This window comes from Pseudophryne corroboree, chromosome 1, assembly GCF_028390025.1.
Source record: "Pseudophryne corroboree isolate aPseCor3 chromosome 1, aPseCor3.hap2, whole genome shotgun sequence".
Lineage (NCBI taxonomy): Eukaryota > Metazoa > Chordata > Amphibia > Anura > Myobatrachidae > Pseudophryne > Pseudophryne corroboree.
In genome coordinates this window covers 23,685,907-23,708,498 of record NC_086444.1, presented here as the reverse complement: position 1 = coordinate 23,708,498, position 22,592 = coordinate 23,685,907, and the positions used below count along the sequence as shown (strand labels likewise).

General features: G+C 48.9%; 1 protein-coding gene across 5 annotated transcripts in view; it reads right to left on the bottom strand.

Moving 5' to 3' along the window:
- Positions 1-173: 173 nt before the first annotated feature.
- The window catches only part of RUSC2 (RUN and SH3 domain containing 2), a 176,537-nt gene continuing 154,118 nt past the window's right edge, over positions 174-22,592 (bottom strand). For all 5 annotated transcript variants that reach the window (XM_063957708.1, XM_063957691.1, XM_063957715.1 and 2 more), the window contains 6 exons: positions 17,334-17,508; positions 10,235-10,340; positions 10,051-10,097; positions 8,984-9,824; positions 4,558-4,713; positions 174-3,551 (listed from right to left, as the gene is read on the bottom strand). In XM_063957708.1, coding sequence (XP_063813778.1) covers positions 3,395-3,551; positions 4,558-4,713; positions 8,984-9,824; positions 10,051-10,097; positions 10,235-10,340; positions 17,334-17,508 — 1,482 coding nt within the window. In that variant the 3' untranslated portion in view covers positions 174-3,394. The remainder of the gene's footprint in view (positions 3,552-4,557; positions 4,714-8,983; positions 9,825-10,050; positions 10,098-10,234; positions 10,341-17,333; positions 17,509-22,592) is intronic.

Here is a 22,592-nt window from a genome sequence, read left to right as displayed (position 1 = left end):
GCAGCGTCATACACACACACAGATGCACGCCGTGACAAACATACATGTACAGTGTTGCATGTGGGTCCATCAGTCTCTCACCACGGCACCGGAACCACTATATATCACATGGGTGCAGGACTGACCTGTGTACCGCGCACGCGTCGGAAGTAAATCCTCACCACGCTCACCGCTTCTATTCAGCACCTTTTATTATTAATATGCGTAATAAATAAACAAACCAATAAATATACATATATATGGCAGAAGACAGCAAGATAATAGGCGCAGATGAAACAAAGGGTTAATTTCGGCACGAGCAGATGTACATACGCCGGTGGTTTCTTTTGTCTAACCCCTTCCCCAACCCCTGGCAGAAAGAGGGCTCTTCAGAGAACGACAAAGGGTCACGCGGAACGTGTTGGGCACCAGGGTGTATAACGTAATTGGAAATAATAACATGAGACCGTCAGATGGTGTGTGCGATTATCCCTGTGCCACACCAGTCCTGCGATGGGCGGTAAGTCCTTTTGTTTATCACTTTGGGGGGAATTAAATTGCTGGCGAAGGGAGCCCGTCTTGCACCCTTCACGGGATTTAGTTGTGCCACAGATGCGTTTTTCATACGCTTTGGATGCGTTGCGCTTACAACACATTGTCCTGGTATGGCCAGTGAAATAAATGAGAAATATGTTGTGTTTTTGTAATGCAGCCATAACATGTTATAACACAACGGTGGGATCCTACCGACAGAAGACCCTCAGCTCATGTGTATGGCGCTTTGCGGGGGTGAAAGGAGCCCAATCTCAGGTCAGATTTGGGAAGGGCTGATTTTCCCATCCCAGTCACTGGCAGAGACTACAGAAGTTCTATAAGTGTCTCCGGCAGTGCCAGCAGGGGGCGCTATAGAGCGGATGATATTCATGTCATTATAGTAAGTTATTATTAGTAAATGTTATTTATAAGGCGCCAGAAGTGCTCCGCAGTGCCGTATATATCTGAATAGCTGTATACACAAAGACAGATGTTGCCACCCCCATAACCAACCTACAAAGCGATACAGTATTAGAGACACCTTCAGCTGTACAGAAATGCCACGGCGAGCCCAGATTTTACACCCCTTCCTCCTGCCAACTCTCCTGACCTGACTGCCCCCCGCCCCAATATCACTCGTATTAAAGTATTTAAAGACCACCTGCCGACCACTCAAGCGGCCAACTTGTACGTGAAAACCAATCGCCTATTACTTCACGAGGAAGCTGCGACGGGAAATGCGAATAGGTCCCACTGAACTTAGAAGCTGCGCGCTCGCGGATAATGGTTCAGCCCACAATATGGCCGCCTAAGCTGTGCTCGCGAGATAGCTGCACCTTAAAAGCCTCCGTCCACCTTATACGCTTGACTCCAGGGGAGATTTATCAAAACTTCGAGAGAGATAAAGTGGAGAGAGATACAGTACCAACCAATCAGCTCCTAGCTGCCAAACTTGGCAGACAGGAGCTGATTGGTTGGCACTTTTAATACTTGGAGAAGTTGAGACAATATGTTCGGTCTCTTTCATTCCCGGAACCGGTGCGTGTGAACCGTGCTGGATTCTGTATCATGTGATATAAAATACTGCGGGTGTCTTAGTCCAGGCAGAGAACCCAGCATGTCAGTAGCTCAGGGGAGCTGACGGGGTCTGCAGTCTGTTGCTCCTGGTCCCCCCATTGGCTCATGCACAGGACAGAGTGGACAGCGGCAGGCCAGCCTCCCATACCCACAGCCGCAGATCCGCGCCCCCGGGCAGCTGCCCTTTCATTTTCATTTATACCCAGGACTGATACATCAAGGACAGCAGCAGCTCATCGATATTTTATTAGATCTGCGGGAAACCTCCAATCTATATATACAGTAGTGCCGTCCAGCCCAATCCTTAGCTGAGCTACGCCGACCCCCCCCAGCGTCTGTTACCGCAGTGCGAGCAGCCAGCACACACACTGCTCTGCCACGTCCGCTCATATACACAGCTCGCCCTATCCACACGTACAAGCACAACCAAGTAACTGTACAACTCCCGGATCCGCCAAATATCCAGTACAAACACTCACCGGGCGGTGCGTTTTCAGCAATAAAGCGCAAATACAGCGTGGTGGTGTGGGGTCATGTGACCGCAGCGCTGACATCACGCTAAAATCTAGTTTAATGCCCCCCCCATTTATAACCGTTGTCTGTTGTGTTCATCAGACGCGAGTATAAGCTCTATAAGATCAACAATTCACTGAGAATCCAAAGTGCGACAATGAGTAACGCGTCGTGTTAGAATAGGGATATATTAGCTTAGTATATACAGTCGTTCCAGTAATAGCTAATGGTATTATTACTACGTCACAATAGCTGTAATGATTCTCCATGTCAAACGACATCGTTCTCATCTATGAAACTATATATGGGAAATCCGGATCATTCACAAAACTCCTACAAGTCCCATTCCGCCGCGCTACGTAGCCGTACGTAGAGCTGGCCAAACCTGATGCTCCAATCTCTATCGCAACAGTTTGTAAGTGTCCGGAACTTGTACCAGAAGTGCTTGGCCCCTGCGTCCCAGAAACATTCAATCATCTCTCATTATATCCAACGCACTAGCTCCGAATACAAGCCAGGTCCTTGCGCTACGGACCTAACCATTTCTACCTCAACGTTTCCCAACTGACCCTTCAACCTTCAACCTGACGTCTCTCTACATCCGCTTGGGACACTACACACCGTTGAAATAACAGGTTCCAGATATCATCGTGCCGCATCCGGCACAGCATAACGTTCCGGTTCTCCTGCTAGTCTCTCGCACATCCTTCGTCTACCTTCATCCATCTGAATTATTAAAGGGAAGCAATATAATAAAATTTGAAGCCAAGCTGATACATGATAACAATTAACTTTCATGCCCTGCGCTCCCGGGATCCCGAGAAACAGAGTGTAAGCTCTTTGGGTCAGACACTGTATGGGTTTTTGTTTGTCTTGCATAAACTATTCTAAAATAAAGTTCTTGAACATTTAAGTGCTTAGTACAGGAGTGGACAGGGGAACTGCGGAGCGGTGATGTCTGGTCACCGGCCGGTAACGAGTCTCTGAAAGCGTTGGGAAAAGTCACATGTTCTTCTAGGATGTCTGCATGCACAGCTCACGTCAATATCACGGCTAGCACACGTGCACGTTGGTTTGGGCGCAGGAGGAAAGAATACTGTAGTACCGGGACCTATCCCACACCTGTCAAATCTAGATGCTCCAGTTTCCTAGGAGAGGTTAAAAAACAGACAGTGAGCATGTTAGAGAATCCGTCCTAGGGAGGAACCAGGGGGAGATTGGCGCGTTCCTCCCGCCGGCGTCAGAATGAACCCCGTCTTCGAGTGTCATGAGCGCTCCGCGCCACAATCTGTTATGAGTCCACTCGATCGGGCTGCGGAACAAACTTTAGGGGCATCAGCCCGTTCCGGCGTACGAGGCCGCACCGCAGCTGGTCGGATTGCGGTTCGTAGACAAAACGGAAGTCCTGCTGTTTCTGTTCTGCGTGATGGTGGAAAGGTTCCAGTGGCCTGGTGGGTGACAAAGACAACAGATTACACCCCGTGACCGCATTCATTCTTACACATAATCACCAGCTACAATGGGGGCGAGCTAAGCATTGCGCTTTAATAGGTGGCAGACCTGGTTTTCAAGATATATTCTCTCACTACGTAGAAAAATTACCGGCCGACTGGTACTTTCCAGGGGCGCAGCTGAGGTGCATTAATATACATATATACAAGTATCACATTTCAAATGAATCATTATAGTCCCCTGGTGCATCCTAGTTGCATCCCTATCCACCTCTCCCTCTCTCTTTCCCTCCCTCCCCCTATCCCTCTCTCTCTACCTTCCACCTCTCCCTCTCTCTTTCCCTCCCTCCCGCTCTCTCTATCCCTCCTTCTCTCTCTCTCTCTCTCTCTCTCCTACCTCTCCCTCTCTCTCCATCTTTCTTTCTCCCTCCCACCTTTCCTCCTCTTTCCCTCCCTCCCTCCCTCCCTCCCCATCTTCCTCTCTCCCTCCCTCCATCTCTCCCTCCCACCTTTCCTCCTCTTTCCCTCCCTCCCCATCTTCCTCTCTCCCTCCCCCTATCCCTCTCTCTCTCTCCCCCTTTCACCTCTCCCTCTCTCTTTCCCGCCCTCCCGCTCTCTCTATTCCTCCTTCTCTCTCTCTCTCTCTCTCTTCCACCTCTCCCTCTCTCTCCATCTTTCTTTCCCCCTCCATCTCTCTTTCTCCCTTCCGCCTTTCCTCTTTCCCTCCCTCCCCATCTTCCTCTCTCTCCCTCCCACCTTTCCTCCTCTTTCCCTCCCTCCCTCCTTCCCTCCCTCCCCATCTTCCTCTCTCCCTCCCTTCCTCCATCTCTCTCCCTCCCTTCCTCCATCTCTCTCTCTCCCTCCCCCTCTCTCTCCCTCCCCTCCTTCCCCTCTCTCTCTTCCATATTTACACTTCATACTTTATTATAAAAGATCACTGTATACAAGGTGACATTACTATTATGAAGCATGTGGTGACAGTCTCCATACAGGCGCTGCTTACCGAGGGTTCTGTGCACATGGAGAGGCAGGCGGGGCCGCCCCCTCTGTCACTGTGGCTTCCTTCTCAGCAGCAGCGTCCCCCCAGATTCCCGTGCTCACCGTCTGAGCCACCATCTGGAACACAGACTTGTCCAAGCTCAGCCAGCCTGAGGGCAGCCTGCGGCACAGAGAGAACCAGGTGAGTACCCGAGCGCTTACACCGAGCCGAGGACACAGGGAGGAGTGTCACTGTGCAGGAGCGTGCAGGTGACTATACAACATATACAGAGAATACAGCGAGCCGAGGACACAGGGAGGAGTGTCACCATGCAGAAGCGTGCAGGGGACTATACAGAGAATACACCGAGCCGAGGACACAGGGAGGAGTGTCACTGTGCAGGAGCGTGCAGGGGACTATACAGAGAATACACCGAGCCGAGGACACAGGGAGGAGTGTCACCGTGCAGAAGCGTGCAGGGGACTATACAGAGGATACACAGAGCTGAGGACACAGGGGGGAGTGTCACCGTGCAGGAGCGTGCAGGGGACTATACAGAGGATACAGCGAGCCGAGGACACAGGGAGGAGTGTCACCATGCAGAAGCGTGCAGGGGACTATACAGAAGATACACAGAGCCGAGGACACAGGGAGGAGTGTCACCGTGCAGGAGCGTGCAGGGGACTATACAGAGAATACACAGAGCCGAGGACACAGGGAGGAGAGTAACCGTGCAGAAGCGTGCAGGGGACTATACAGAGAATACACAGAGCCGAGGACACAGGGAGGAGTGTCACGTGCAGGAGCGTGCAGGGGACTATACAGAGAATACAGCGAGCCGAGGACACAGGGAGGAGTGTCACTGTGCAGGGGACTATACAGAGAATACACCGAGCCGAGGACACAGGGAGGAGTGTCACCATGCAGAAGCGTGCAGGGGACTATACAGAGGATACACAGAGCCGAGGACACAGGGAGGAGAGTAACCGTGCAGGAGCGTGCAGGGGACTATACAGAGAATACAGCGAGCCGAGGACACAGGGAGGAGTGTCACCGTGCAGAAGCGTGCAGGGGACTATACAGAGGATACACAGAGCCGAGGACACAGGGAGGAGTGTCACCGTGCAGAAGCGTGCAGGGGACTATACAGAGGATACACAGAGCCGAGGACACAGGGAGGAGTGTCACCGTGCAGGAGCGTGCAGGGGACTATACAGAGAATACACAGAGCCGAGGACACAGGGAGGAGAGTAACCGTGCAGAAGCGTGCAGGGGACTATACAGAGAATACACAGAGCCGAGGACACAGGGAGGAGTGTCACGTGCAGGAGCGTGCAGGGGACTATACAGAGAATACAGCGAGCCGAGGACACAGGGAGGAGTGTCACCATGCAGACGCGTGCAGGGGACTATACAGAGGATACAGAGCCGAGGACACAGGGAGGAGTGTCACCGTGCAGGAGCGTGCAGGGGACTATACAGAGAATACAGCGAGCCGAGGACACAGGGAGGAGTGTCACCGTGCAGGAGCGTGCAGGGGACTATACAGAGGATACACAGAGCCGAGGACACAGGGAGGAGTGTCACCGTGCAGGAGCGTGCAGGGGACTATACAGAGAATACAGCGAGCCGAGGACACAGGGAGGAGTGTCACCGTGCAGGAGCGTGCAGGGGACTATACAGAGGATACACAGAGCCGAGGACACAGGGAGGAGTGTCACCGTGCAGGAGCGTGCAGGGGACTATACAGAGAATACAGCGAGCCGAGGACACAGGGAGGAGTGTCACCGTGCAGGAGCGTGCAGGGGACTATACAGAGGATACACAGAGCCGAGGACACAGGGAGGAGTGTCACCGTGCAGGAGCGTGCAGGGGACTATACAGAGAATACAGCGAGCCGAGGACACAGGGAGGAGTGTCACCGTGCAGGAGCGTGCAGGGGACTATACAGAGGATACACAGAGCCGAGGACACAGGGAGGAGTGTCACTGTGCAGGAGCGTGCAGGGGACTATACAGAGGATACACAGAGCCGAGGACACAGGGAGGACAGTAACAGTGCAGGAGCGTGCAGGGGACTATACAGAGAATACAGCGAGCCGAGGACACAGGGAGGAGTGTCACTGTGCAGGAGCGTGCAGGGGACTATACAGAGAATACAGCGAGCCGAGGACATAGGGAGGAGTGTCACCGTGCAGGAGCGTGCAGGGGACTATACAGAGAATACAGCGAGCCGAGGACACAGGGAGGAGTGTCACTGTGCAGGAGCGTGCAGGGGACTATACAGAGAATACAGCGAGCCGAGGACACAGGGAGGAGTGTCACTGTGCAGGAGCGTGCAGGGGACTATACAGAGAATACAGCGAGCCGAGGACACAGGGAGGAGTGTCACTGTGCAGGAGCGTGCAGGGGACTATACAGAGAATACAGCGAGCCGAGGACACAGGGAGGAGTGTCACTGTGCAGGAGCGTGCAGGGGACTATACAGAGGATACAGCGAGCCGAGGACACAGGGAGGAGTGTCACTGTGCAGGAGCGTGCAGGGGACTATACAGAGAATACAGCGAGCCGAGGACATAGGGAGGAGTGTCACCGTGCAGGAGCGTGCAGGGGACTATACAACATATACAGAGAATACAGCGAGCCGAGGACACAGGGAGGAGTGTCACCGTGCAGAAGCGTGCAGGGGACTATACAGAGGATACACAGAGCCGAGGACACAGGGAGGTGTGTCACCGTGCAGGGGACTATACAGAGGATACACAGAGCCGAGGACACAGGGAGGAGTGTCACTGTGCAGGAGCGAGCAGGGGACTATACAGCGTATACAGAGAATACACTGAGAATATACAGAGAATATACCCACAGGAGCCCCATTCATCCCTCTCCCTATCAACCCTGCCACTAGAAAGCTTCATTCAGCAGACATGGGCCTACATTGCGTACCAGGGAATAAGTGACAGCTGGCGGGCCATAGGTTGCATTACTCTATCTGCAGCATAAAACTCTAAAGATAACTTTAAATGGGGAAAAAAGTGACACAATCTCTTCTAAGATATGAGAAAAATAATTTTCTTGTAATGTAAAAGCGCCAGCTACGAAGTGACTTAGAAAATGAACTAGCGCTGTACATCCATAGCGACAGCATTTATTACTCTCCATACACAGAGAACACTGCCAGGCAGCATTATCTTCCGGCCTCCCAGGCTGCAGCCGGAAAGTAAGTGTCTGTCAGAATGCTGATTGGTGGATGGCTGGAACTATCCACCAGTCAGAGCATAGCTTTCTCTATCTGCCTCCTAGCCTGCAGCCGGACAGTGAATGTCTGTCAGAAAGCTGATTGGTGGATGGCTGGAACTATCCACCAGTCAGTGCACAACTTTCTCCATCTGCTCCTAGCCTGCAGCCGGACAGTGAATGTCTGTCAGAATGCCGAATGGTGGATGGCTGGAACTATCCACCAGTCAGTGCACAGGTTTCTCTATCTGCTCCTAGCCTGCAGCCGGACAGTGAATGTCTGTCAGAATGCTGATTAATGGGTGGCTGGAACTATCCACCAGTCAGAGCACAGCTTTCTCTATCTGCCTCCTAGCCTGCAGCCGGACAGTGAATGTCTGTATGCATGCTGATTGGTGGAGGGCTTGTGCTTTCCACCAGTCAGAGCACAGCTTTCTCTATCTGCTCCTAGCCTGCAGCCGGACAGTGAATGTCTGTCAGAATGCTGAATGGTGGATGGCTGGAACTATCCACCAGTCAGTGCACAGCTTTCTCTATCTGCTCCTCGCCTGCAGCCGGACAGTGAATGTCTGTCAGAATGCTGATTGGTGGGTGGCTGGAACTATCCACCAGTCAGAGCACAGCTTTCTCTATCTGCCTCCTAGCCTGCAGCCGGACAGTGAATGTCTGTATGCATGCTGATTGGTGGAGGGCTTGTGCTTTCCACCAGTCAGAACACAGCTTTCTCTATCTGCCTCCTAGCCTGCAGACAGACAGTGAATGTCTGTATGCATGCTGATTGGTGGATGGCTTGAGATTTCCACCAGTCAGAGCGCAGCATTCTCTACCGACCTCCCAGCCTGCAGCCAGCCAGTGAATGGCTGTCATCATGCTGACTGGTGGATGGCTGGGGCTACAGTATCCACCAATCAGAGTGCTGACAGCCATTCACATTATGTTAGCATCTCGAGACGATGCAGAAACGCTGGAGTGTTAAGTTATTTTTTATATATGTGTATATAAATATATATATATATATATATATATATACTGTATATATATTTTTTTTTTAATTAATTCCCATGAATGCGTGTGTATGGACCAGTGCATTTTGCTTTACCCAGGGTGTACAGTGCTGTTAATATGGCCCTGATGACAGATTAGATGCAATACTTCCAATACCATGGACTCCCCATAAGCGTCGCAACTTGTGTACATGGAGCCCGTGGCCTCACCTGTTATTCTGCTTGCCCTCCCCCAGAGGTTTCCTAGAGCCGAACAAGTGTCCCCACTTCCTGGCCGGGCTGCTTTGCGTGCTCTCTCTTCCTGCGCTCTCGTGGACACCATGTTGCGCAGCATTTTGTGTGTCCCCTTTCTCCTTCTCTTGTCCACGTTTAAGTTCATTTAACACAGACTCCGGGGGACTCCCCATCCATGACTTCCGCTCTTTTTGTGCATCGTCTGCCGTCTCTTTCTTTGATGATTTTTCCTCCACCATCCCTTCCAGGCCGGGACAGGCCTCCGCTCCGTCTACGACGCCCTCTCTGGGTGGTGGTGCTTTTTTAGGTGTGCCACCGTTTCCTGGCCTCCTCCTGTCCTGACGCATGAACTTGGCTCTGTCGGATGAGTTCTCTATGTAGACCTGGGAACTCTGCATCAGTTGGTACCACCAGCCGGCCTGCTTGTCTCGTTTCACCTCCACAGTATGCTCTTTCTTCTGCTCTTCCTCTATTTCCACAGCTGCTGCTCCCTCCCCTGTGGGCCTCTCCATGTCTGACACCTCCAATGATGACTTCTCGCAGCTTTTCTTCTCTTGGTCCTCCTCTTCCCGGCTTCTCATGAGCTGGATGGTGGAGTGAAAAGACTGCATTAGGTCCTGCTTCACCCGGAGCATCTCCTTCTGCTGCTGCTGCTCTCGGCTCATTTGGACCAGGTGGTGCTCAAAGAGAAGGTCCAAGTCAAAAGGTAAAAGAGATAGAGGCTGGAGGAGGAGAAGGAGCTCTTCGAAGAGAGGTTGGCAAACTCCATGTGACACAGACAAGAAGCCAACCAGATCATAGTGAGCCCAGATGATATCTGAGGAAGAAAGGGACAGTCAGGCGTTGCTTTGAATAGTTCTACATCTATTTGAAGTAGATTATAGTGAACGTAGGGGTAGCGAGATGACAATGTTTACTTAATGCTTGCAGGGGGCATTCAGATACACAGTCTAATGAAGCTGTTGCAATCAAGTATAGAGTAACTTCATATATCTTCCATACATGTGTGTACGAAACTCCTGAGCACGTTGTATGGTACCTACCTTCATGGTTGTAGAGGTGGTTGAACCAGAACTCAACGGAACGGATGCTGGAAAATGCAAGAGATTAAGAATAGTCAAGAACGGGCAGTTAAAGGGAAATAACAGGTCTCCCCATGTCTGAAGAGAAAACTCTTTGGAACGACTTGTTATAGAGGGGTTTGTGAAGCAGTTGGTAGAAACTCACTTAAGAAGCCCAAAGATGAAAGCGTTGAAGCGCAGGCTGTGATTGGACAGCTCTGAGTATTGGTTAACTTTCTGGCATAAGAAGTGCAGCAGTTTGGTGGATGGACCTGAAAGGTAGGAAGAAATATATAGATGAGTTTCCATTCAGTCTTCTGGCTGGCTCAGCTAGAGCTTGGACAACACGTCACCTAAATGTCAGGGGAGCTCTGCATTAAGAAGCCCTTAAGCTTCTATAGGCAATTCCATCTATAGATGGCGTTGTCTATCGGGAACAAGCTCCGGAAACTTTCACTTTCCTGAGCTTGATACATACCGGCACATCACAACCCAATGGCAATCTATGGGGACTGCAGTGGTGGCGGTGTGCTGCGGATGATGGGAGTGTCTGTGATGATGATGGGAGTGTCTGTGGTGATGACGATGGGTGTGTCTGTGATGATGATGGGAGTGTCTGTGACAAAGATGGGAGTGTCTGTGATGATGATGGGAGTGCCTGTGGTGATGATGATGGGAGTGTCTGTGAAGATGGTGGGTGTGTCTGTGATGATGGTGGGTGTGTCTGTGATGATGATATGAGTGTCTGTGATGATGATGGGAGTGTCTGTGACGGTGATGATGGGAGTGCCTGTGCTGATGATGGGAGTGTCTGTGACGATGATGATGGGAGTGTCTGTGATGATGATGGGAGTGTCTGTGCTGATGATGGGAGTGTCTGTGATGATGATGATGATGGGAGTGTCTGTGCTGATGATGACGGGAGTGTCTGTGATGATGATGATGGGTGTGTCTGTGATGATGATGGTGGGAGTGTCTGTGATGATGATGATGGGAGTGTCTGTGATGATGAAGGGAGTGTCTGTGATAATGACGGGAGTGTCTGTGCTGATGATGACGGGAGTGTCTGTGATGATGATGGGAGTGTCTGTGATGATGATGATGATGGGAGTGTCTGTGGTGATGATGATGGGAGTGTCTGTGATGATGATGGGAGTGTCTGTGATGATGATAAGAGTGTCTGTGATGATGATGATGGGTGTGTCTGTGATGATGATGATGGGAGTGTCTGTGATGATGATGGGAGTGTCTGTGATGATGATGATGGGTGTGTCTGTGATGATGATGATGGGAGTGTCTGTGGTGATGATGACGGGAGTGTCTGTGATGATGATGATGGGTGTGTCTGTGATGATGACGGGAGTGTCTGTGATGATGATGATGGGAGTGTCTGTGCGGATGATGGGAGTGTCTGTGATGATGACGGGAGTGTCTGTGCTGATGATGGGAGTGTCTGTGATGATGATGATGGGTGTGTCTGTGATGATGATGATGGGAGTGTCTGTGATGATGATGATGGGAGTGTCTGTGATGATGATGATGGGAGTGTCTGTGATGATGACGGGAGTGTCTGTGATGATGATGATGGGAGTGTCTGTGATGATGACGGGAGTGTCTGTGCTGATGATGATGGGAGTGTATGTGGTGATGATGATGGGAGTGTCTGTGATGATGATGATGATGATGGGAGTGTCTGTGATGATGATGATGATGGGAGTGTCTGTGATGATGATGATGATGGGAGTGTCTGTGCTGATGATGACGGGAGTGTCTGTGATGATGATGATGGGAGTGTCTGTGATGATGATGACGGGAGTGTCTGTGATGATGATGGGAGTGTCTGTGATGATGATGATGATGGGAGTGTCTGTGATGATGATGATGGGAGTGTCTGTGATGATGATGATGGGGGTGTCTGTGCTGATGATGATGGGAGTGTCTGTGATGATGATGATGGGGGTGTCTGTGATGATGATGACGGGAGTGTCTGTGATGATGATGATGGGGGTGTCTGTGCTGATGATGACGGGAGTGTATGTGGTGGTGATGATGATGGGAGTGTCTGTGCTGATGATGACGGGAGTGTCTGTGATGATGATGGGAGTGTCTGTGATGATGATGATGGGAGTGTCTGTGATGATGATGACGGGAGTGTCTGTGATGATGATGGGAGTGTCTGTGCTGATGATGACGGGAGTGTCTGTGATGATGACGGGAGTGTATGTGATAATGATGATGGGAGTGTCTGTGATGATGATGAAGGGAGTGTCTGTGATGATGATGACGGGAGTGTCTGTGATGATGATGGGAGTGTCTGTGATGATGATGGGAGTGTCTGTGCTGATGATGACGGGAGTGTCTGTGATGATGATGGGAGTGTCTGTGATGATGATGGGAGTGTCTGTGATGATGGGAGTGTCTGTGATGATGATGATGGTAGTGTCTGTGATGATGATGATGATGATGGGAGTGTCTGTGATGATGATGGGAGTGTCTGTGATGATGATGGGAGTGTTTGTGATGATGATGATGATGATGGGGGTGTCTGTGCTGATGATGACGGGAGTGTCTGTGATGATGATGGGAGTGTCTGTGATGATGATGATGGGAGTGTCTGTGAAGATGATGGGAGTGTCTGTGATGATGATGATGGGAGTGTCTGTGATGATGATGGGAGTGTCTGTGATGATGATAGGAGTGTCTGTGATGATGATGGGAGTGTCTGTGATGATGATGATGGGGGTGTCTGTGCTGATGATGACGGGAGTGTCTGTGATGATGATGGGAGTGTCTGTGATGATGATGGGAGTACAATTGAAAAAGAGAGACAAGACAAAAAACCCTTGTTTGGGAGCACTCGTTTGTAACAATTTATGTGATGTAAATGGAGTAAATGATGAGAAAAATAAAACTTAACCTTTAATTGTTTCTTGAATAAAAGGAAAAAAGTTATAAGACAATTTGAGGACTCGTGTCTAGTATTCAGAAAAAAGAAACTTGTTTGACCTTTTTAGCAAATAAGGTACAAGTTGCTAGGAGAAGGTGAAAATAGAAGCGTGATATGGTAGCAAGGTTGAGTCAACCTTGCTACCATATCACGCTTCTATTTTTGAAACCTTCATTTTGAGGCATGTACAGTGACTGTTCTGGATACATTTATTTTATTTCATCAGAACACACTGATAGATATTCATTCAATATATCACTTCTGACATTTTCACCTTCTCCTAGCAACTTGTACCTTATTTGCTAAAAAGGTCAAACAAGTTTCTTTTTTCTGAATACTAGACACGAGTCCTCAAATTGTCTTATAACTTTTTTCCTTTTATTCAAGAAACAATTAAAGGTTAAGTTTTATTTTTCTCATCATTTACTCCATTTACATCACATAAATTGTTACAAACGAGTGCTCCCAAACAAGGGTTTTTTGTCTTGTCTCTCTTTTTCAATTGTAGTCTAATCTACAAAATTCCTGGGAGCACCGCCAATCATTAGCAGTTTAAAACTATATTTTTTCCAACTGCATATATATTGGTTTTTCTATGTCATTTATATACTCTGTTTAGATTGTCAAGACTAGTGCGGTTCCAAATGAAATTATGATGATGGGAGTGTCTGTGATGATGATGATGATGATGATGATGATGATGGTAGTGTCTGTGATGATGATGGGAGTGTCTGTGATGATGATGATGGGGGTGTCTGTGCTGATGATGACGGGAGTGTCTGTGATGATGATGGGAGTGTCTGTGATGATGATGATGATGATGGTAGTGTCTGTGATGATGATGATGGGAGTGTCTGTGATGATGATGATGATGGTAGTGTCTGTGATGATGATGATGGGAGTGTCTGTGATGATGATGATGGGAGTGTCTGTGATGATGATGATGGGAGTGTCTGTGATGATGATAGGAGTGTCTGTGATGATGATGATGACGGGAGTGTCTGTGATGATGATGATGGGAGTGTCTGTGATGATGATGATGATGGGAGTGTCTGTAATGATGATGATGGGTGTGTCTGTGATGATGACGGGAGTGTCTGTGATGATGATGATGGGAGTGTCTGTGATGATGATGATGATGGGAGTGTCTGTGATGATGATGGGAGTGTCTGTGATGATGATGATGATGATAGTGTCTGTGATGATGATGATGGGAGTGCCTGTGATGATGATGATGGGAGTGTCTGTGATGATGATGATGGGTGTGTCTGTGATGATGACGGGAGTGTCTGTGATGATGATGATGGGAGTGTCTGTGATGATGATGATGGGAGTGTCTGTGATGATGATGGGAGTGTCTGTGATGATGATGGGAGTGTCTGTGATGATGATGATGATGGGTGTGTCTGTGATGATGATGGGAGTGTCTGTGATGATGATGATGGGAGTGTCTGTGAGGATGATGGGAGTGTCTGTGATGATGATGATGGGGGTGTCTGTGCTGATGATGACGGGAGTGTCTGTGATGATGATGATGGTAGTGTCTGTGCTGATGATGATGGGAGTGTCTGTGATGATGATGATGGGAGTGTCTGTGATGATGATGATGGGAGTGTCTGTGATGATGATGATGATGATGGGAGTGTCTGTGATGATGATGATGATGGTAGTGACTGTGATGATGATGATGGGAGTGTCTGTGATGATGATGATGGGAGTGTCTGTGATGATGATGATGGGAGTGTCTGTGGTGATGATGATGATGGGAGTGTCTGTGATGATGATGATGGGAGTGTCTGTGATGATAATGGGAGTGTCTGTGATGATGATGGGAGTGTCTGTGCTGATGATGGGAGTGTCTGTGATGATGATGATGGGAGTGTCTGTGATGATGATGATGGGAGTGTCTGTGATGATGATGATGATGGGAGTGTCTGTGATGATGATGGGAGTGTCTGTGATGATGATGATGGGAGTGTCTGTGCTGATGATGACGGGAGTGTCTGTGATGATGATGGGAGTGTCTGTGATGATGATGATGGGAGTGTCTGTGATGATGATGGGAGTGTCTGTGATGATGATGATGGGGGTGTCTGTGCTGATGATGACGGGAGTGTCTGTGATGATGATGGGAGTGTCTGTGATGATGATGATGGGAGTGTCTGTGATGATGACGGGAGTGTCTGTGATGATGATGGGAGTGTCTGTGATGATGATGATGGGAGTGTCTGTGATGATGATGGGAGTGTCTGTGGTGATGATGACGGGAGTGTCTGTGATGATGATGGGAGTGTCTGTGATGATGATGGGAGTGTCTGTGGTGATGATGACGGGAGTGTCTGTGATGATGACGGGAGTGTCTGTGCTGATGATGACGGGAGTGTCTGTGATGATGATGGGAGTGTCTGTGACAATGATGATGGGAGTGTCTGTGATGATGATGATGGGAGTGTCTATGGTGATGATGATGGGAGTGTCTGTGATGATGATGATGATGATGGGAGTGTCTGTGATGATGATGATGATGGGAGTGTCTGTGGTGATGATGATGGGAGTGTCTGTGATGATGATGGGAGTGTCTGTGATGATGATGGGAGTGTCTGTGCTGATGATGATGGGAGTGTCTGTGACGATGATGGGAGTGTCTGTGATGATGATGATGGGAGTGTCTGTGATGATGATGACGGGAGTGTCTGTGATGATGATGGGAGTGTCTGTGATGATGATGATGATGATGGGAGTGTCAGTGGTGATGATGATGGGAGTGTCTGTGATGATGATGATGGGAGTGTCTGTGATGATGATGATGGGAGTGTCTGTGCTGATGATGATGGGAGTGTCTGTGATGATGATGATGATGGGTGTGTTTGTGACAATGATGCGAGTGTCTGTGACAATGGTGGGAGTGTCTGTGGTGATGATGATGGGAGTGTCTGTGACAATGATGGGAGTGTCTGTGACAATGGTGGGAGTGTCTGTGATGATGATGGGAGTGTCTGTGACGATGATGGGAGTGTCTGTGATGATGATGATGGGAGTGTCTGTGATGATGATGATGGGAGTGTCTGTGATGATAATGGGAGAGTCTGTGATGATAATGGGAGTGTCTGTGATGATGATGGGAGTGTCTGTGATGATGATGGGAGTGTCTGTGGTGATGATGATGGGAGTGTCTGTGATGATGATGGGAGTGTCTGTGATGATGATAGGAGTGTCTGTTATGATGATGGGAGTGTCTGTGACGATGATGGGAGTGTCTGTGATGATGAGAGTGTCTGTGATGATGATGATGGGAGTGTCTGTGATGATGATGATGATGAGTGTCTGTGAGGATGATGGGAGTGTCTGTGATGATGATGGGAGTGTCTGTGATGATGAGAGTGTCTGTGCTGATGATGATGGGAGTGTCTGTGATGATGATGATGGGTGTGTCTGTGATGATGATGATGATGGGAGTGTCTGTGATGATGAGAGTGTCTGTGATGATGATGATGGGAGTGTCTGTGATGATGATGATGATGATGGGTGTGTCTGTGATGATGATGATGGGAGTGTCTGTGATGATGATGATGATGGGAGTGTCTGTGACAATGATGGGAGTGTCTGTGATGATGATGATGATGGGAGTGTCTGTGATGATGATGGGAGTGTCTGTGACGATGATGGGAGTGTCTGTGATGATGATGATGATGGGTGTTTCTGTGATGATGATGATGATGGGAGTGTCTGTGATGATGATGGGAGTGTCTGTGATGATGATGATGGGTGTGTCTGTGATGATGATGGGAGTGTCTGTGATGATGATGATGGGAGTGTCTGTGATGATGATGATGGGAGTGTCTGTGAGGATGATGGGAGTGTCTGTGATGATGATGATGGGGGTGTCTGTGCTGATGATGACGGGAGTGTCTGTGATGATGATGGGAGTGTCTGTGATGATGATGATGGGTGTGTCTGTGATGATGATGATGGTAGTGTCTGTGATGATGATGGGAGTGTCTGTGATGATGATGATGGGAGTGTCTGTGATGATGATGGGAGTGTCTGTGAAGATGATGGGAGTGTCTGTGATGATGATGATGGGAGTGTCTGTAATGATGATGGGAGTGTCTGTGATGATGATGATGGGTGTGTCTGTGATGATGATGATGGTAGTGTCTGTGATGATGATGGGAGTGTCTGTGATGATGATGATGGGAGTGTCTGTGATGATGATGATGATGATGGGAGTGTCTGTGAAGATGATGGGAGTGTCTGTGATGATGATGGGAGTGTCTGTGAAGATGATGTGAGTGAGAAAAGTGAGACATGAGGTTACCCAGCTGCGTCGATGCCTCCACCACCGTCCACGGCATATTTCTCCTCTGCCCAATGATTACATCCAGGACCCAGGGCTTCAGCCCATCACCCAGGATGTCCCTGATCGCTGGGCACAGGTATTTCAGAATCAGGTGTCCAATGTTGGGGCTCACGGAGCTGTTACCCAGCTTGGCCTGTATACAATGACAAGAACAAGCACATGTATCACATAAGAGGAGCCTAAAGGAGATATTCATTCATATTCCAACGTATATTCCTCAGCTGGTAACAAGTGATCTGCCACCTTTACTCATGATACTGCGGAGGGAGAGAAGACACACATATATATATATATACGACCTACACACAGAACTGACCAGAGATAAACAAGTTGCTGCAAAACACAAAAGTGCATGCGCTGTGGATGCGCCAAGCGTCAGATCGCCTCTCTCCACCTACTGCTCCCATGAGAGGCAAAGGGGAGGGGCATCGACAACCAACCAAGCGGTTACAGGAGAGCTGCGGGGCCTGGGGCCGTCACTGGGAACCCCAGGCGATTCTGGCAATTGACGCATCCTGGGCAAGTACACTTCTGTATTTTACATTAACTCATTGAGTGCCATCCCGCAAGCGCCGCAGACAAGAGCTAGTAAAATGTATATACGTGTATATATATATCAGGATTTTGGTACTTACCGATAAATCCCTTTCTCCGATTCCACAGGGGCCACTGGAGTGTAGTTACAATGGGGAGATAGTAGGTGGTATTGGTAGCTGGCACTTTAAAAATTCTCACACTGTGGCTAGCTCCTCCCCTACTATCTCCCCTCCAAGCCAGTCTACGTTAAACTGTGCCCGAGGAGAGCTGTAATAAACAAACCGTAAGGTAGAGGAGGTTAACGACGCCCTGTAAACCAGGCGAACACAAACTAAACCTGGAACAGAACCTGACAAAAAACCAGGCTAGCCTGAACCCAACAAGCAGTCATATGGTGATCTGCAATCGTTAATCAAACAAAAATCAGGAGAAACAGCGCTGGGCGGGCGTCCAGTGGCCCCTGTGGAATCGGAGAAAGGGATTTATCGGTAAGTACCAAAATCCTGATTTCTCCTTCATCCACTAGGGGCCACTGGAGTGTAGTTACAATGGGGACGTCCCAGAGCTCCCAAAAACGGGTGGGAAAGCGCTGAGAGTCCTGTAAAAACTGCTCGGCCAAACAGTGATGCAGAGGCCGTAAAAGTGTCAAACTTGTAGAATTTGACAAAACGAATGTCGGTTTGACCAAGTAGCCGCCCGACAAAATATTCATGGAGACCCCGCGGGCGGCTGCCCACGAAGGTCTTACAATGCGCGTAAAGCGCGCTGAAATGGAAAACGGAGGCTCCCTAGTAACCGCCAAGAAGACTGTCTGATGATCAGATGTATCCAACTGTCCAGCATATGCTGGGACCCCGGCTATTTAGTACGGGAGCATCGTCCAGAGCAAAGAAGAAAAAACACTTCATCGAATAGCCTGAGACCTCTGTAGAGAGAGTTGACGAGCCCTGACAACATTCAGAGAGGATTGAAAACCACTAGTGTCAGATTTATATGAAAAATGGACCTCCCCTCTGGAAGAAACGACCGCTGAGGCCGAAGCCGAGCCCGGGGAGTTGCCAATAGAGTACTCCCTGAACAAGAGGCCGAACTTACGGCCGCTAGGCTAATCTCATTTGGAAGAAAAGCGAAAAAGGCAGAGACCTAAAATTCCGGTCACTGTGGTTTGAAGCGCAGCGGAGCAAAAAAACCTCCCAGAGAAACCAAAGATGAATGGTAACTGGAAGAAGGGGGAAAAACCCCTTTTATCTTCATTATGTTCCATAAAGTTTTCCCAAAGTGGCAAAAGCGAGAAGAGGTAATAGACTTCTGAAATCGGAGCCCAGTAGGCCTAACCGAACTAGGGAACTCCTCCCTTCTGAGGTCTCGTGAACAGTCACACGGGTAACCGAAACCAGTGTAAAATTGAACAAGGAGAAAAAAGGAGCCTGTTGAAGTAGACAGTCCAGTCGAGGTAGGAGCCAAGGCTCCTCTACTGACAACAGGCGTATCTGTATCTTCAAGTCATGCGTGGCCCAACCAGCGCCACCGAGAGGACTAGCACGCATAATCCCCTCCTGTGTTACTGAACCTGAAGTAGAAATAGAAAAGGAGGCAGGATAGAATAACCAGAAAACTCCCCGGAGCCCTGAGGGCCTCCACGGCTACTGCCGTCCGAGAGTAATAAAGGGTTAAAGAGTCAGTCAGAACGCCCTGAGGTCGATCCGAAATCTCCGCCCACAGCGGACCAGCTGACAAAACTCCGGGGCATGTTCCCTCACCCAGGAGTCTGACCTGGTGGCTTGATCTGGAAACAAGATTGTTGTCCCCCGCTCCGAGAGGAATGGAGGCGACCACTCATTACGTCGCAACTTGACTGAAGAAATAGAGTCTCTGGTGCCGAGGAATGAAAAAACCTCTGACGGACCCTGTTGAGAAACGTCTATGCGGAGCATAAATTGGATCTGTGTCGAATCAGAAGCTCGTGGATCCTCCGGATATTCAGAAGCCACCTAATGTACAGAGTGGGATAGTAGCAGTAAATTGTCCCATTAGGGAACCAACGTCACCCACTGCCCTTGAAAAAGAGTTATTCTGTTATCTTCCTAAACTCTGTGGGAGCGGAAGAGAGAGGAGTAAAGGACTTACAGTGAAAATGAGAATCCTGTTAAGGGGGAATCTGAGAAAAAGCCTGTCCAACGGAAATCAGTAAACAGGCATCTCTGAAGACAAGGGACACGTAAAACTCCCTTTCTTGTTTAAACTAGCAATCACAGACTAAAAGGATTGTAAGGCCAGAATAGGCCTGTCCGAGCCACTTGGCTTCGGAACGTGAAAAGAAAACAAAGGCCTGAGAACTGTCCTAATTCAAATGATATGTGAAAAACAGGGATCAACACCCTTTGCGGTTAGAAACCTATGGAGCGCAGCCTGCAGTATGACTCTCTTGTCATCGTAAATCAGCCGACCCATGCCGAGGGACTCCTGAGACGGTTGTAACCGCCCAAGCCTTCTCCCATCGACCTGCGCCTACCCTGGGACCCTGCAGGTGTAATGGGTGTATAGGATGACATAAAATCAGACTGGACTGAGGATGTTGAACCTCTGCTTCAGCCTTTTTACCCTGAGAACCCCTGGCGACGAAGATATCACCCGTGTGGAGTCAAAAACCTGAAAGGGCACGAAAAAATCTAAAGGGAAGACCAGTAAAGGTCTGTCTTGGAGCTGGGGCAGTAGTAGGAGAAATCAAAGTGGACCTACCTCCATTGGTTCAAGAAATCCTGCAGAAAGTTCCTTCCCCAGAACCATCTGCCCCGTAGGATTTCATGTTTACTTGTCACTGTCGCAGCCCCAGAGGTCGTCGGGTTAAGACAGCCCAAGCGAAGATGCAGGGTCCGAGTCTGTAGACATGGAGACCTCCAAGGAACATAAAGCAGAATCGTGATTCTGACCTGTATCAAAGTATCAATTGATCCTGATGCGAAGCATCCTGTAACCTAGAGGACAATTGTTCCCCAACCTACCTGCTCCGGACACGGTAGAACCATGCTGCCGCATATGTCGATGGATCCCTGAGCAAGGTTGCCTCAGGAAAACGGCGGCTTGATGGACCGGCGATACACCGAGGTGTATACCCTAGAGAGGTTCTGATACCATCTCCTGCCATCTGCGGGGAAAAGATAGGAAAACAAACCTTGTTTGATACCTGATATTGTGTATTCGGGTGTCTGTCGGCCGCCTACCGGAGCCTGCCCAGCTCATCCGAAACTGAACCAGTCGCTGTCATTTTCGTCAATGGCGTGGAACCCTGATGGACTTGACGTGTCCTCCTCCTTTACCTGCAGTATCAGATGAACTGCTGTATTATGTACCTGTATATTCTGAGACACTGGTTCAGATCCACAGAAAACAGACATCAGTAATGCATGGAATGTTAGCAAAGTTTCTTTTTGGAAAGGTGTGTTTGGTCCCGCTGTGATTTGATCCTGTGACCTTGGAAACCAAAGTCCAAGGGCTTACCTGATGAGCTATTGTCTGGTTAATAGTGACATTACCTGCATCATTGATCAAACAGGGGTGTGCAGGTGCGTGGAGGGCGAAGCAGATGGCTCTGCCGCATACTTCACACCTAAGAGGGAATTCTTCGACTATCCCAGGAGAGACAAACGAAAGGAGAAAAGGTGGGTTAAATAAACAGAGCCCTACGTAAGGTCTGCACTATAATGTGTAGTGACCGATACGATTAAAATAAACTTTCTGGAGCAGCGGAGACCTGAACCAGCAACGCTGCGCTGTGGGACAGGAGTCTTAGCCCTAGGCTATAGGAGTCCTCCTTAAAGTTTTGTTTGGATTCAAACCCCTGTTCAGATAGCCGCTACTAGCGTACTGAGCCGCAGCGCTATTTGTCTGATGCCTTACACGCATTCCACAATTACAAATAGCATTAGTAACTAGTGACACCAAGGAATAATAAAGGGAAGGCAACACCCCGCCCTGTATTTAGTGTACCGCTAATTAAGGTGCACCAGATGTTTCTCGGAGGTTCCGCTGGCTTTTCAAAATGGTGACCAGCCTGTGAGAAAGATGGGGGAAAATGTTATGTGCAAGATGTTATTAGAAAACATTGCAGAAGTTTTGTTTTATCCCCTATATCTGGTATTTTATGGATTTATCTATATACATACCTACACGCACTTAAATATATATATCTATATATATATATACACATGCACAAACATAACTATATATGTATATATACACACACACCGTAGGTAAATAAATACTGCACAGTAGATTCTTTTAATTATTATTGAGCTGAGTCCCAGCTACTGTAATAGAGCAGGTTCCCTGATTTGCAAGTAAGGAAATGCTGGGTAGAGGACTCTACTGCAGGAGGAATGTATCTATATTTCAGCAGCCTGAAGTATCGAAAAGTTACAAATCCCAGAGCTGTTGCCTAGCGATGGGGAGACCTGGGAGCCCACTGAGTAAAGCGGGTTAACTGTTAATATACCTGGGACTTTATTTGTATTTGTCTCTGAGTATGCAAGATTAGCCCACTGGGCTATAGGAGACACTGCAAATATGAAGCCAGGTCTGTGCAGGGAGGAAATGGCCGCCAGAGTGAAACTCCTCTGGGCTATGCGATAAAATCTATATAGTGGATAACTGGATTAGTGCTGAGCCACTCTGACTATATCA